We start from the raw sequence: 12,953 nt of genomic DNA on the forward strand, positions 1-12,953 counted from the left end.
CCCAGAGCATCTTGAATTGTTTGCTCATGTTCTTTCTCCATCTGGAATGCCTTCTACCCCTCGTAGCTTGATTCCAATCACTCTCTGAAGTTCAGTTAGTTCTCACATTCTTCATGAATTTTTCCCAGCCCACAATTATCTCTTTGACCCTATGAGCTTTTGCTGTTTTTATTCTTTACCTAATCTCTTAATATTGTTTGTGGAATATAGGAAGATGTAAGTATGAGTAGATAAGTGACAATGTATCATTTTTTATTTATTTACAAATTATAGCATCTCCTTGTGATGTTCTTTGTAATAAATTTCCATTTTATTTTTTTCAATTAGAGTATAAGCTTACTAAGATCGTGTACCATGCTTTATCCTTTCTCGTAAAGCCTTTAGTTCCTATCACAGAGTGATTTACAGAAGAGCCCATTAAATATTTATAAGTTAGAGTGATTGATTGACAGTTTCCCGATTTTCTTTTTGCATTGAACTGTAAATCAGAAAATTTTATGTATTAACCCTTGTTGAATATGAGCACACACACTTAGGTATGTATTTGCATGTGCATGTACAGTCACAAACATGCATATTTTTCTTTGTTCCAGTTTTAATACCCATACTTTAAAAATTTGCTTTTAATCTCTGAGTTAAGAAATATGTTTAAAACTAATTACATACACCTGAAGATAATTGATTCTTTTGCTTGAAAAATGTACCCCAGGAATCCAAACTTGCATTTCATAATGATAGTTTCCGGCTCGGTGAACTCAGGCTACATCTTATGGCCTCTTCAGGGAAGATGTTTAAGGATGGCTCAATGAATGTCAGTATTAAACTTAAGACCTGCACTCTTGATGATCTCAGAGAAGGAATTGAGAGAGCAACATCAAGGTTTGTCATTTCTCAATTTGCTGCACATATAAAAGGTTGATGCGCTTGGCATTGTTACCAGGCATTGATTGCTTGGCTTCAGATTGTCAGAAGGGATCTTTTGATTATCATTTTTGGGATTCTGTTCCTTGGAATTATCAACGTAGGTCTTTGGTCATATTTCAGTTTGAAGTGCTTCAAGAAATAGTGCTAATTTCAGGTTCAGTTGCTTTTATGTTTGAATTAAAGGGAAGTTTAATAATATTGTCTTAAAAGTGGGAACTAAGAAAATGTAAGAATTTTAATAGTGAAATTCATGTGTGTGGTTCATTAGTGGTACATTTTTGTAAATTGTTTTCAGTAGGCAGAATCTTTTTTCAAAAAAGCCTTCAATTTATGGATCTTTTGTCTTATTTATTTTGTATATATATTTTAAAACAGTTCTGTAAAATTTCTTTAAAAGTTTTAGTAGATCAACTATACTTAAATTTAAAGAAAAGACTCTACAGGATTAAAAAAAGTTTTAGCAGAAATGGAATCCCTAATTTTCACATTTATCAACTCATTTTTGAAAGAGTAATTCATATCACCCTTTTGGAAAGTGAGAGACACGCAACTTTAGTGGCCTAATAATATTTTTATTCCTTTCACAAATAATGAGATACATAATATTTTTGTTCTTGATTATTTTTGGAGAAAAACTGTTCTGCTGCTTGAGCCCTTTGTCTTTCTAAGAGATGAATAAATGAGGGAAGAGTGCTTTCATGCATTCAGCTTTTCTAGTTTGCAAACTTTGTGTCTTGGCAAGGGTGCCTAGCCTAGCAGTCTAGGCGAGGGTGATAAAGACCATGCTTCTGTTTCATAGCCTGCTTTTTGCAGCATGCTTGAGGCTGTGTGGAAACTGTCATTGCAGACCCTTGATGAACACTGCCAGATTTGAATTACATGGACTAACTTGGGAGTCAGTTGTATCGAATGATCTTTGGAGATAAATTCCTTCAAGAAGGTTTTATTTTATAAAATAAAGAGGTTGTCTTTTAAATTTTGTGGGGCTACAATAATGTGTTTTGCCAAACTTCCTTTCAGTGGTCATTGATTTGTTTTTCTAGTATTGCGTTATAATTATAAAATGCTCTTATGATTACTTATTACCATGAACCTTGGCTGTGGAGGTTAGGATACCCTGTCTTGGTTGCTGATTAGCTAATTAGATTGCAGTTAACACTGATCTGTTTTCTATACAGGTTGGAAACTGAAAGGTGAAAGAAAAGCTATTACAAGACACTTAGAAAATTTTTCATCTTTTTAAGTGTTTTAGCAGGAATAAAATATTGAATGTACATAAATTTTTTTCAGAATGATTGATAAGAAGAATGGTCAAGAGAACAACAGTTCTATGATTGACATAAGTTACCAACAAGGAAAAAATGAAAGTCATATTGATGCTGTTCTTGACAAGCTGTATGTATGTGCCAGTGTGGAATTTCTGATGACTGTGGCCGATTTCTTTATCAAGGCTGTACCTCAGAGTCCAGAAAATATGACTAAAGAATCACAGATTCCACTGAAACAAACTGCCTTAGCAAAAATCAAGATGGAGAAAGGTTAGCAGAATTTATTTGTCACAGATGATAACTTGTCTTATATTATACCAGAATTGCAAACAGGAAAAAAGAGAAATGGAGCATTTAAGAATGTAAAATTACTCTTTCAAATTTAAATATATTCAGAAGAAAAACCTTAGTAAGTGTCAATTTTTGAGAGAGAGGTAGACCCCCAGAGAAGGAAATGGTAACCCACTCCGGTATTTTGCCTGGGAAATTGTATGGACAGAGAAGCCTGGTGGGCTACTCTGTCAAAGAGAGTCAAACACAACTTAGCGACTAAACAACAGGAATAGAAATGTGTATTGGATCAGGGGCCAAGAAGCCTGTGCTCTGGTTCCAGCTCTGCCATTAACATTTCTTTTCTCTGTTAAATTGTAATTGTCTAAGGTCATGCATATTTCTCTCTAATGTGCAATTGAGCAGTATTGGAAAACTGCTGTTCACTGGCAAGGTCAGAATTTTATTTTTCCATTTACCTTTCTTAAACAGTAGGCATATGATATCTCTGTATTCATATATACATGTAATGTATTTATACTATAGATTGTATGACACTGACTATATACGTTAGGGTAAAATCAAAGTAAGCAAGTAAAGTGGTCTGTGTGCTTTTAGCAGGTCTCTTGTCTTCTTCCTGATGTTCCCCTCACCTGTTTTCCCTTCCCTGCTCTTGCAGCATACATAGTACACACTCCGATGTATATACATGCATTGCATATATGCATTAATTCTGACAAAAAGAACTTCAAGACTATTTCTGTTAGGTCAAAGTCTTAAAACAGGTATCAAGATTGCATTATCCCACATAATCAGCATTAGTTAATAATTATTTATGGTTAGTCCTAACCAATCAGTTATTTATATTGTTACTTTCACCATATCCCTAACAGCAGGATATTAGAAGCAGTGTAGAAACTTACAGATAACATATACACAAGTGACAAGATTTACTTCACTAGAACTTTTATGGTTCCCATTTATGTTTCTTCAGATGACTCTCTCAGACCAAATATGATTTTAAACGCCAAGATCACGGATCCAGAAGTGGTTTTTGTTGCCAACCTGACAAAGGCTGATGCTCCTGCTCTAACAGCTTCATTCCAGTGTGACTTCTTTCTATCAACATCCAAACTTGAACAGATAATGACAGCTTCTCTGGGAGATCTTAAAGTGCTTGCTTGCCCTTTTCTCAGAGAAAAGAGAGGAAAAAATATTACCACAGTAAGAATGACTTTATATCCTCAGCTTGAATTGAAGGATGGCAGAAATGGTTGATTCATAGAATCCTAAAATATGAGGGCTCTATATTTACTCCACCTTGAGATGATACAGATAATGATGTTGAATTCCAAAGATGTTAAATGATTTACCCATGTTTGTAGTGACAGAACTATAGACTATTTCCAGACTTATTTTCATTATACCATCTTTTGCTGAACAGTATTTGAATTTTAGTACATACAAATCAATATTCCGTTTCAACTGTTGCTTTTTTTCACCACTATATATCCAATGAATGACTGAGTGGATGAATGAACCAAACATTCAGTGGAGTCACATGCCCAAAAGAGATTGTTTTTCTTTATTACAAATTAACTTCAATGGTGCTTTCACATTACTGTCAAAAAATGTGATTTTGGTTAAATGAATTAACTATCACACCATTTGGTTTTTAATATTAAATTGATTATTTTATGTTAAAGAGCATCATTATATAATTTGACTTATTTGCAGTGTTATTTTAAGTTTACAAAAAAATGGATGGATAAAGTGACTTGTGTAAAGAAATACAGTGCTGAGCTTAATCTGTACGTTATCATGAAACATTCTTAAGTGGGATCGTCTTGACATGTCACAGAAAGTTTATATTAATCATTTCTATTTAAAGCTCATCCTAATTTTTTAAAAATGAAAGCTGTTTAGTATTAATTCCCTCATTCAGTTCAGATGCATTTTATTTGTTTCTTTAATGATATTTAACAATATAGGCCTCATAGTTTTAATAAATCATTGAATTTGAAGATTTGCAATCTGTTCTAATAAGGACTTACAGGAAATTCAAGACTGACCTGTTGTTAATCATTGGGAAACTGTTCATTTACCTACCTTACCAAATAGTCTTTTTTTAATAAAAATGTTAACAGAACTATTTATTTAGAATAACAATTTCTAGTAATTTTGTGATCATAAAAATTATAATGAAATACCTTTTTCATCTACCTCTTTGCAAATGTAAGACCTTGCTTAGCTCATTTTTATAAATATCTTTAAAGTATATTTTACACAGGACATCATTTAAAAGATATTTTGGGCTTCCCTGGTGGCTCATACGGTAAAGAATCTGCCTGCAATGCAGGACATCTGGGTTCGATTCCTGGGTTGGGAAGATCCCCTGGAGAAGGGAACAGCTGTCCACTCCAGTATTCTAGCCTGGAGAATGCCATAGACAGAGGAGCCTGGTGGCTACAGTCCATGGGGTTGCAGAGAGTTAGACACAACTGAATGAGTTTCATTTAAAAGATATTTTAGACTTCTGCTAGTAAATGTGCATTACTACCTAAGAATTTGGCATAAAGGAATTCGTCACAACTGCTGAAAGTCCTTTACTGTGATCGTAGACTTGCCATAGTTTGGAAGAGCCCTCATGAGAGGTTTTCAGATAATTTAATTTGCTTTTCCTTTTAGTAATAGGTGATAGTTAAAGATCTCAAATTAAGTAAGACATGTCCTTAAGTAAATTTCACTTATCTGTTTGTAGGTCTTACAGCCCTGTTCTCTATTTATGAAAAAATATACACAGACATCAGGAAAAGAAAATATAGATATTAAAGTTGAAGAATTTATAATTAAGGTTAGTGCCTATCATATTATTTGGGTGAAAATCAATTTTTCTTATCTTTTGATTTGTCTCATGTTTAGAGCATTATGCTAGTCACATATTTAGTAATCAGTAAATACCCCTAATCCGTTTTTCTTTAATGCAAATGTTTGTTTCTGTTTTCTTTGAAAGACTGCAGTTGACCCTTGAGCAATGTGGGGATTAGGAGTGCTTAACTTTATAGTCAAAGACCCTGATATTGGGAAAGATTGAAGGTGGGAGGAGAAGGGGACGACAGAGGATGAGATGGTTGGATGGCATCACTGACTCGATGGACATAAATTTGAGTAAACTCCCAGAGCTGGTGATAGACAGTGAGGCCTGGCGTGCTGCGGTCCACGGGATCGCAAACAGTCAGATATGACTGAGCGACTGAACTGAACTGAACTTTATAGTCAGGCCTCGGTACATGCAGTTCCTCAGATTTTCCATGTCTGAGGTTCTAAATCTGTAGATGCAAATAGTGTAGTCCATAGTATTTGCTATTGAAAATTGGCATATTTAAGTGGACCCTCATGGTTCAGATTCATGTTGTTCAGGGTGAGCTATACTTTTAAATGTATACAGATGGTCAGGATAATTTTTATCTAGTATATTTGCTTGTGTGTTGGAGATTGGGTTTAGGTGGGAAGAACAGAGATGAAGGGGAAAGAGAAGGAAAAGATGGAAAAATGAAGTTGCTGTTATTTTATTTACAGTGTTATTTTTAGGCTTTTATTTGGGGTGCTCTTTGGTTGAATTTAATATTTATGTAATTGTTTTATATGTCTTATAAAATATTTTAATGACATGTATGCTAGAAATAAAGTATTAGAATTTTTTTATCTCTTACATTTGAAGTATTGAAAAAGCAATCTGTTCTCCAATGCCTTTCACATTCTCTAAGTATGACCTCTTGGTCAATTACAAATGAAAAGTACAGAATACTTTATAAAATCTGTTTCTCTCTCTGTTCAAGGGACACAAAATTGAGGTGGTTAATAGCAATTCTGATAGTAGCTTTATTATTTAGGTAAATAGTGAATAGTGAATAAACCAAGGTTCAAAATAATGTCATTTGAATTACCATGTAAATAATAATTCAGTTTTCTCTCAGTGTAGTTGGTCTTGGGTGGTATTTTGTTGAGACTACACTACTAAATGGGGAGAAAACTTGAATTTGTATGCACTTTGTCTGAGACACTGGGTTAAGATGCTGAGGGACTGTTTTTCCATGTATATCACTTTACTTATATATATATATATATATATATATATATAGGTCCAGGTTTGAAAAATCCTTTAAGGTCTTGAAGGGATGATCCCATATGTCTGGGGAGAATGGTATAGTGGAGTTGGGACTAAGAGGACTAGTTATAGGTTACATTAACAAGGCAAGGCAAAAAAGGATTTGGTTGACAGATAAGTTTGGGAAGCACTACATACTGGATCCTTCTTTTGGTGATGTAATCATATTTCTTTAGCATATTAAATAAGTAAGGATTGTAAGAAGTGAACATTGAAACGATCCACTTAACTTATTGCTCAAACTTTGGAAAGTCATGGGTAACTAATTGATGAGGCGTCAGGTCACAAAGAGGTTTGTGTCCTTAAAGAGAGATCTAATCTTATCCTGAAAGCGAGGGGAAGTTGTTGAAGATTTTATTAAGCATAGGAATGACATGTTCAGATTTGGGTTTTAGAAAAATCATGTGGAGGGTGGGCTGAGATGGTGTTCACCAGGCATGGAAGACATCATCATGGAAGACGTAAGAACTAAGGCACAGTGATTCGAATGAAGAGGTGAGCAAAGAAACTGTCCAAAGATGGTAGGAGGTGGACTCTTCATGTCTTCTTGTGAAAGGGGTTCCATGGTGAGTCTCAGGTTTCCTGTTTCAGTGAGACCAGTGAAAACCATGTGTGTATATCTTGGTGAGGATCACGCAGTTGGTTTAGTTAATGCAGCTGGTTGAAAAATTCAGTTACCCTTCTGCATTTTTCTCTTCACATAATACTATTTGCCTCTGAATTAATTGATTTAACTTTAGGTTTTGACAGTTGACATGCATGTTAGTTACTTAATTCTAGAACAAGTTGAGCAGAAATCACTGGTTTGAGGTCAGTTAACTGGACGTGTGATTTTGTGTGTGCTCTCTTTTGTATTCCTTAGTTATACAGTTGATATATTCAAATTTTAATTAGTTACTTAAATTTTTTTTTGTATTATGTATTCATTCTTCTCATCTGGGAAAGAATTTACTCTGAATTTTTTTCTGCTTTTTTTTTTTTTAAAGATTTCACCCATAATTCTTAATACCGTGATGACAATAATGGCTGCTATGTCCCCAAAGACAAAAGAAGATGAATCCAAAGATACATCTAAGGAAATGGAAAATCTCTGGGGCATCAAATCTATTAGTGATTGCAACTCTTGGTTTCTTGGTGTTGACATGGGCACAGAATTAACAGAAAGTTTCAGAGACGTTGAAAATCAGTCGATAGAGGAAAATTGTGCTGTTGTTGTCGAGTCAGTTCAAGTTACCTTAGAATGTGGCCTTGGGCATCGAACTGTACCTTTATTATTGGCAGAGTCTAAGTTTTCAGGAAATATTAAAAATTGGACTTCCCTAATGGCTGCTTCTGCTGACATGACATTAGAGGTATGACCACATTAATTATTACCTTCCTGCAGAGGCAACTTCTTAAAAGTACAACTGATGAATTAAGAAGAGAGCTTTTTGTGTGTGCATGATCATAGCAAGTATACATATGAATAGATAATACAGTCTAATATTTAATTTGTTGATGTATAATACTGTTTATTTGGCCATCATTTTTAAAGGGTTCTTTTGCTAAATAATTTGTTTGTGAAGCCAAGACAGTAGAATAAAATGCACCCTTTTTTATGTATATTCTTTGTGTCTTGAGGTATGTTTTTAAAATGGTTATTGACATATTACATTACTTAGTATTTTTATACTGATTATGGAAATATGTAAAGTTTAAAGATTCTCATTATAATTCTGTGCCTTTCCAGGTTCATTATTACAATGAGACCCATGCTGTTTGGGAGCCACTGATTGAGAGAGTGGAGGAGAAAAGACCGTGGAATTTAAGCCTTGCTGTAAGGAAATCATAAAATATCATTGTGCACATTAATTTATATATATTCTTTTAAAAAGTTCAGAGATTCTTAAGATGTAGTCCAGGATCCTTGAGACCCTTTTAGAGGATACTGGGATCAAAATTCTTTTCATAATAACATCCAGTCATTGTATATCATTTTCATTCTCATTCTCTCATAAGCAAACAGTGGAATTTCCCAAAGAACATGTAATTTTGCAACAGATTGTATACAGAATTAGAAATGAGAGACCACCTGTCTTCTATTTTTTTTTAACTTTTTATTTTGTATTGGGGTATAGCCAATTAACAATGTTGTGATAATTTCAGGTGAATAGCAAAGGGACTCAGCCATACGCATGCATGTATTCATTCTCCCTCAAACTCCCCTCCCATCCAAGCTGCCACATAACATTGAGTACAGTTCCATGTGGTAGGTACAGTAGGTCCTTGTTGATTATCCATTTTGACTATCCACCTGTCTTCTCCTAAGGTTTGCACTAAAGAGATTTGTAAATGCCCTTCTCACTATGTATTTTTAACAGTTATTTTTCATTAAAATATTATTAACATGTAATTGTTAGTTTTAAATGAATATTTAAAAATTTCTCAGCTTTTAGTTTTTTTAGAATCAATTGACATGAGTGTGAGCAAACTCCAGGAGATAGTGAAGGGCAGGGAAGACTGGTGTACTACAGCCCATGGGGTCACAAAGAGTCAGACATGACTGAGTGACTGAGTAGCAACAACAGCTTTAGTTTCTCATAGAGTACATACCGATAGATAATAACCCACATAAATGAATCTCTTTAGGATTCAATCATTTTAAGACACTGAAAGACTCAAGAACTGCTCTTCTGGCTCATGAATTCTTTATGTTACCTCTTTATGGTACTTCTTGAAAACCCTTCAGAGTCCTAGATACTGAAGTTCGTCTTTCTAGATTAACAGGAACATACTTTTATACCCTTCACAAATGATCCCATCACATCTCTCTGGGGCAGCCTGACTCAAGTGTGAGGCATTGAAATTGGTTCAGCAATTTCTTATTTTAAAGATGAGCAGTCACTTAACCTATGTCCCCGATTTCCTCTCAGTAAAGTAGAAATAATATTTCTGACCTAGCCTTCTTTGGTATAGGTGGGCTAACAAAGTTTGATAAGATATTTGTAATGCCTTTAGAATAAAAGCTATGATGGAGTCTGATGACTGATTGGAAGCTTATTGTATTACTTATTTATAGGTATTACTGGTAAAAAGTAGAAAAAATTCCAGGTGTTACTTCCAGTGCCGATAAGTTTAGATTTCAGTGTCCTCTTAGAGTGTTCAGTAGCATAAAATGAGCAATTAGTCAGATGACTCTAGGTAAATAGCTTTCTGTAGAGAATAGACTGGAGACAACTATCATAACTTCCTTGGAGTGCTTCCATGGCGCAGTTGTAAACATTTCCCTACGTGTGGATTACACACTGAAAGAAAGAATGTTGATCTGTGCTAAGTCAAGGTGAAGCACTGAATATGTTTGAGAATTTTGAGGAGCCTTGATATTAAGTGACAAAGTTAGAAGAATTTAACTCTGTCAAGAGTATTTTAATTTTATTATTCATTGGCTGATAAATTTGTTATGTATTTACCCTCATAGGTAAAGAAGAATCCAGTTCAAGATAAAACTTTGATGCCAGGAGATGATTTTATTGCAGTTCCTGAGCCACAGACAGAAATTGATATTTCTTCAGGAGATACAATGAATATAACAATATCCAAAAGCTGTCTTAATGTTTTCAACAATTTAGCAAAAGTATGTTTAATTGTTGGTTGCAGTATGTCAAATGGAATTTAAATTGAAACATGCGTGTTATTTTTGTGTGTCATCCGCATTAGTTTCTAAAAAACATGTAGTCATAATTTAGTTTTTTAAAAAAACTTGTAGTTTGCAAATATTTAACTGTGATGTTGTGTTCCTTTTCAGGGTTTTTCAGAGGGCACTGCTTCTACTTTTGACTACTCTTTAAAAGACAGGGCTCCTTTTACAGTAACGAATTCTGTAGGTGTTCCCATTAAGGTGCAGCCCAATCATAATCTCAGAGTGATGGGCTGCCCTGAGAAAAGTGATGTGTGTGATGTTGATGCTGGTCAGATTCTGGAATTGGAATACGCCACTATGGAACCTTCACGTCAAGGGAAACTGTCTATACTCAGCCGTCAAGAGAGCTCCCTCTTCTCTTTGACCTTTGGTATGCTGTATTATTTTATTTTTAAGGGAATTTTTAGAAGTACTGATATCAGCTTATTTTTGGTAAAATATGGAAAAATATTTTGCTGCAGATTTCGAAAAGCTTGAAACAGTTGACAAACTTTTGTTTTCTTTCTCTAAACTTGAGAAAATTAAACTTGATTAATTTAAAAATTACCTTAAAGAGCTAAATTATCTCTATACGCTTAAATAGTGCAGTATGCCATATGCTTCAGAAAGGACGGGAGTTCACTGAGGAGTGAAAGTAACTACATTCAGATGTCTCAGAATGTTGACAGTAATTATCACCATTTCAGAAAACAAGATGATTTTTATTGTTTTATAGAGTTGGGAAAGTAAGGAATGAACTGGGTCTTGTTTGTTTTAATACATACAAAACCTCCACCTCAAGAGAAATCGTTTTGGGTCAGAAAATGTTATAACAATAAATAGTTTCCTTTCTTTGTTAGCTCCTGTGTCTTAGACAAGAATTTTGTGTAGTCATCATTTCTAGTCATGAGGAAGGATACGCTTGTTGTTATTTTGAGGTGCTGCTGTTGATTCTGTCTTATAAAAGTTTGCGTAAATTAGTACTTGGAATGCTCTGCCTTAGCACCTCATGGATATACAGAAGTAACCAAAGTCCCAATTGCCAGACCTGGACGGCGGCTGTATAACGTATGGAATCCTAATACCAGTCATTTTGACTCACTCGTGGTACAAATTGACGCAACTGAAGGGAATAAAGTAATTACTGTTCGTTCTCCTCTCCAGGTAATGCATTAAGTGAATTGTATTCCTTTTAGTATATCAAGAAATACTAAACCACTTGGCTGACCATGGGAATATAATAAAACTTCATTTTATTATAGATCATTACTGATTTTCAGAAATAAATAATAGTTTAAATTGGCTGCTGTTTCCTGTCCAACTTACTTTTGTAACATTCTTCATTTTAAATATCTCATAAAATGCTCTTGTTAGTTTAAAGTCGATTATTGTTGTCTCCTGGGTTTAAAATTAATGAAACGTTTTATCTATTCCTTGGAAGATTCAAAACTGAGGAGTATGGTAGTAATAGCTGGTGGTCAAATAAGATTACATTCCGTTCTCTGTGTATTGCATTTTTCAAGTATGTGTGAAGGAATATTGGAATGATCTCCCCCAAAAAAATAATTTAGCATGTTAACCTGTATAAATATTTTTTTCACTTTTAAGACTATTAATTTTTCTTTTTCTGTGTGTTATAACAGATTTCAGCATATGATCAGCAAAAGAACATTTCTTCTTACCTAGAAAATTAGGTGAAAATGAAAGGATTTCAAGTTCTGGTCCTTGTTGTCTCTCAGTTTGCTATTAGGTCCTACCTATATTACATTATGGAGAAGGCAATGGCACCCCACTCCAATACTCTTGCCTGAAAAATCCCATGGATGGAGGAGCCTAGTAGGCTGCAGTCCATGGGGTCGCTAAGTCGGACACGACTGAGCGACTTCACTTTCACTTCTCACTTTCATGCATTGGAGAAGGAAATGACAACCCACTCCAGTGTTCTTGCCTGGAGAATCCCAGGGACGGGGGAGCCTGGTGGGCTGCCATCTATGGGGTTGCACAGAGTCAGACATGACTGAAGCGACTTAGCAGCAGCAGCATATTACATTGAAGTTAAGGAAGAACTATACAATGTTTATTTACCTCATTTTTCCTTTGCTATCCTTTTGTGTTTAGTCATATAGTACTTTGAGAAAAGGTTATAATGAAGAAAATATTATGGCTGAAGTCTTCAAAGATTAATACATATTTGAAAGATTATAATGTATACTAAAATTCAGCATGTAATATGTGAACATGTGAATATCGTAATAATTCTTAGCTTCCATTTAACAGCAAGTTTCAGATATATAGCACTTAAATAAATAAAAATTTTCAATTACCATAAAAATATCTTCCAATTTTGGGCTTGTAGTTTTTTAGATCTAAATGTAATTGTGTGCGGCTCACAGTTTTCTTTTTGAATGTCTACATCTTTTTAAACAACTTGTATGTTTTTTGTCCAACAGATTAAAAACCATTTTTCTATTGCTTTCATCATCTATAAATATGTTAAGAATGTGAAGCTGTTGGAGCGCATTGGAATAGCCAGACCTGAAGAGGAGTACCATGTTCCTTTAGATTCATATAGGTAGATACTTCCTTGAATATATTAAACTATGAAAGATTCATTATGTATATTTTTAATTCTGTGAATTAGCAACTATATTCTGGGAAAAAAATA

At 34.3% G+C, this 12,953-nt stretch overlaps 1 protein-coding gene across 2 annotated transcripts in view; it reads left to right on the forward strand.

Moving 5' to 3' along the window:
• The window catches only part of VPS13C (vacuolar protein sorting 13 homolog C), a 181,400-nt gene that overhangs the window by 120,386 nt on the left and 48,061 nt on the right, over window positions 1-12,953 (forward strand). For both annotated transcript variants that reach the window (XM_061431119.1, XM_061431118.1), the window contains exons 48-57: window positions 710-879; window positions 2,215-2,462; window positions 3,457-3,686; window positions 5,224-5,316; window positions 7,617-7,982; window positions 8,360-8,446; window positions 10,088-10,243; window positions 10,415-10,679; window positions 11,292-11,452; window positions 12,739-12,860. In XM_061431119.1, the coding sequence (XP_061287103.1) occupies window positions 710-879; window positions 2,215-2,462; window positions 3,457-3,686; window positions 5,224-5,316; window positions 7,617-7,982; window positions 8,360-8,446; window positions 10,088-10,243; window positions 10,415-10,679; window positions 11,292-11,452; window positions 12,739-12,860 (1,898 nt within the window). The remainder of the gene's footprint in view (window positions 1-709; window positions 880-2,214; window positions 2,463-3,456; window positions 3,687-5,223; window positions 5,317-7,616; window positions 7,983-8,359; window positions 8,447-10,087; window positions 10,244-10,414; window positions 10,680-11,291; window positions 11,453-12,738; window positions 12,861-12,953) is intronic.

This window comes from Bos javanicus, chromosome 10 (assembly GCF_032452875.1).
Source record: "Bos javanicus breed banteng chromosome 10, ARS-OSU_banteng_1.0, whole genome shotgun sequence".
Taxonomy (NCBI): domain Eukaryota; kingdom Metazoa; phylum Chordata; class Mammalia; order Artiodactyla; family Bovidae; genus Bos; species Bos javanicus.